Here is a 2,500-nt window from a genome sequence, read left to right as displayed (position 1 = left end):
AAGCCGCTCCGGTGTTGCTCTTGGAACGACCGACTGGTGTGCACAAGCACGTCTACCCCCGCACTCCTGCAGAACGAGCCCAGTGGACCGGACACGGGGGTACATTTATAACCGTGCCGCGTGCGCTCTAGTGAACCGCGGAGTGTGCATAATCACACAGAGTACAAAATAAACACACGTCACGCGCCTCTCGGGGGATCGGTATCCGTTCGTTATGAGGGGTTAAATATTAGCGCTAGTGACAGATCACATGGAATGATAAAAGTCTCGTTTTAACCACTGAGCGAGACCATTGCAGCACAGAGGGTGGCGCGCTGGAAGCGAGAGCTGCTGATTGATCGCTCTCTTTTCGGTTGGGTCAGCTCGTGGGACGGCGAAGAGGGAGAGGGGTGTGCTCGTGTGGTTCAGTGTGTCCCCCATCCTTGGCAGCTGCAGTTCCTCTCGTAAACACTCACGCGGCCACACCGAGTACAGAACAAGGACGTCCTCCTCAAGCCTACACGAGAGATGCTAGTCGTGAGCAGCTAATAAGCGCCCCGATTTCCACCGAGAACTTCATTTCGGAGGGCGAGCCGACACGAGCCATTTTGGACGGATTTAAACACCGGACAGGTAATCATGACTACATTGCACTGGCGGCTTTGCACCTCACGAGAGACACGGGAGCTGTCCATTGCGCTAGTGCTGAAATCAGCCTTTCTCCAGAAAAAGGAATGATCTGGCTTTCCACGTAGATTTCCACGGAGCCGTTGTCACCCAGGCGGAATGCTAGCCTAGCACAGACACACACACACACACACACACACCCTAGCATCCCCAACCACACCAGTTGTCCGCTGCGCGTGATTTACATCACAAACACCTTTCTTCATCCCATGGAGGGACGGTGAGGCGTCAGGAAGTCGCGTTAATGAATGTTAGTTATTCGCGTGCTTTAAACGGGACTGGGAGGGTCGGAGGGTCTTAAAGTTCACATCTATCCTAGAAACGGTGAAATATTAGTAATATTGGTGCGGTTTGACACTTGTAGAACCCAAACATCCCCGTCAGTGTGTTCTGCAGGATCTAACCCGAGTTCAGTCTTCCCCGTCCGGAGGACGTCCTCAGTCCAAGCCATCAGGGGAAGGACCCTCCGTCCGAACCCGTGGACACGCTCTCACGGTGTGCATGACGACATCAGCTCTCAGTTCCTAAGTCCAGAGCTGCTCGCGAGGTTCTGTGTGCCTCTGGACACTCGGCACTTCTCCCGTACCTGTGAAGGACGCGTCGCAGTGAGCTTAGCAAGCGTTCTTTGTTCTGCGCGCTGTGCTTCTGGCAAGTTGACCTCTGTCGTCCTTGATGGTGTGTGTGTGTATTTCTGTGTGTGTGTGTGGGGGCGTGTAAGTCAAAAAATACTTTCCGATTTCCGCAGCATGAGTAAATAAAAAAGCAGCGCGTTGCGGGAGTAAATAAAAAAGAGAGACGGGAAGTTTGTGTGCGGCTCGAGTGCCTGACTCGGCGGGTCAAGTTGCAAAGAGTACTGACGTTAAGTGTCCTTTTTTCTTTCAGAACTGCCAGTCAGGGACATCCTCACGAGCTTCATCTGATATCTTTCAAACAGTGAAAAATAAAAGGAATTAAAAGCCATCATGAATTTCGTCATGAAACAGGCGCTCGGAGGTAAGTGGAAACTGTGTGTGTGTGTGTGTGTGTGTGTGTGTGAGTGTGTGTGTGTGTGTGTGTGTGTGGAGCTCTGTGTTTTCTTGGAGACACCTGTGCGACAGAACTGGCTGTTCATTTCGGGTCATTCATGATGTGGTGTTTGTTGGTTCTAAGAATGTGTGTGTTTGTGTGTGTGTTTGCTTTGTTTGTTTGCTGGTTTGATATTTGTCAATCTCATTTGGCACTAAGAAAAAGTAAAGATTTTTCTTCTCATTTTCACGCACATATGTGTGTGTTGTTGTAAGGGAGGTGCAGACGGCTTTGGCTCCGGGTGTGCGGGAGGCTGTCCTTGCCGGGTATGCGTCTGAGTGTGTGCGTGCCGCATGCTCTTGGAGGTCGCGCGTTTTTGCGCATTTCGCTCTCTGCAGAGCACGCTATTCGCATGCACTACATGCAGGCACGGAAAGGTTCTTCGGCTGCTGGACACCAGACGAGAGGTGTCCGCGCGCACAGCTCGCCTCGCAGATGACCCGCAGGCGTCCTTTCGCTCTCTTTTCTTCTTTCTCTTAATTTTCTCCGGTGCATGAAGGCTTCCTCACCCCAAGTCACGAGCACCCCCCCGCCCCCGATATGCAAATATGTATCATCTTGTGAAATAACAGCGGAAATCGGTGTGTTCACGCGCGTGTTTTTGAGTGTGTGAATGATGTATTGTCCATATGAGCTTTTGGAACCAGAGATCTTATCTAACTTTAATGGTATGAGGGGTGCTGCACGAACAGAGAGAGAGATTTTTGACATGCACACCAGTGTACTAACACACACACATAAACACACACACACACACACACACACACAC

At 51.2% G+C, this 2,500-nt stretch overlaps 1 protein-coding gene across 3 annotated transcripts in view; it reads left to right on the top strand.

Moving 5' to 3' along the window:
- Nucleotides 1-215: 215 nt before the first annotated feature.
- Nucleotides 216-2,500, top strand: part of LOC125307424 (complexin-1-like) — a 35,123-nt gene continuing 32,838 nt past the window's right edge. The window contains exons 1-2 of one of the 3 annotated variants that reach the window (XM_048263392.1): nt 216-612; nt 1,549-1,659. In XM_048263392.1, coding sequence (XP_048119349.1) covers nt 1,629-1,659 — 31 coding nt within the window. In that variant the 5' untranslated portion in view covers nt 216-612; nt 1,549-1,628. Of the gene's footprint in view, nt 613-861; nt 1,342-1,548; nt 1,660-2,500 lie in introns of those variants that run through there. The other 2 variants (XM_048263393.1, XM_048263394.1) reach the window with 2 other exon arrangements.

The sequence above is a fragment of the Alosa alosa genome, chromosome 14, assembly GCF_017589495.1.
Source record: "Alosa alosa isolate M-15738 ecotype Scorff River chromosome 14, AALO_Geno_1.1, whole genome shotgun sequence".
Lineage (NCBI taxonomy): Eukaryota > Metazoa > Chordata > Actinopteri > Clupeiformes > Clupeidae > Alosa > Alosa alosa.
This window is presented reverse-complemented; position numbering and strand designations above follow the sequence as displayed.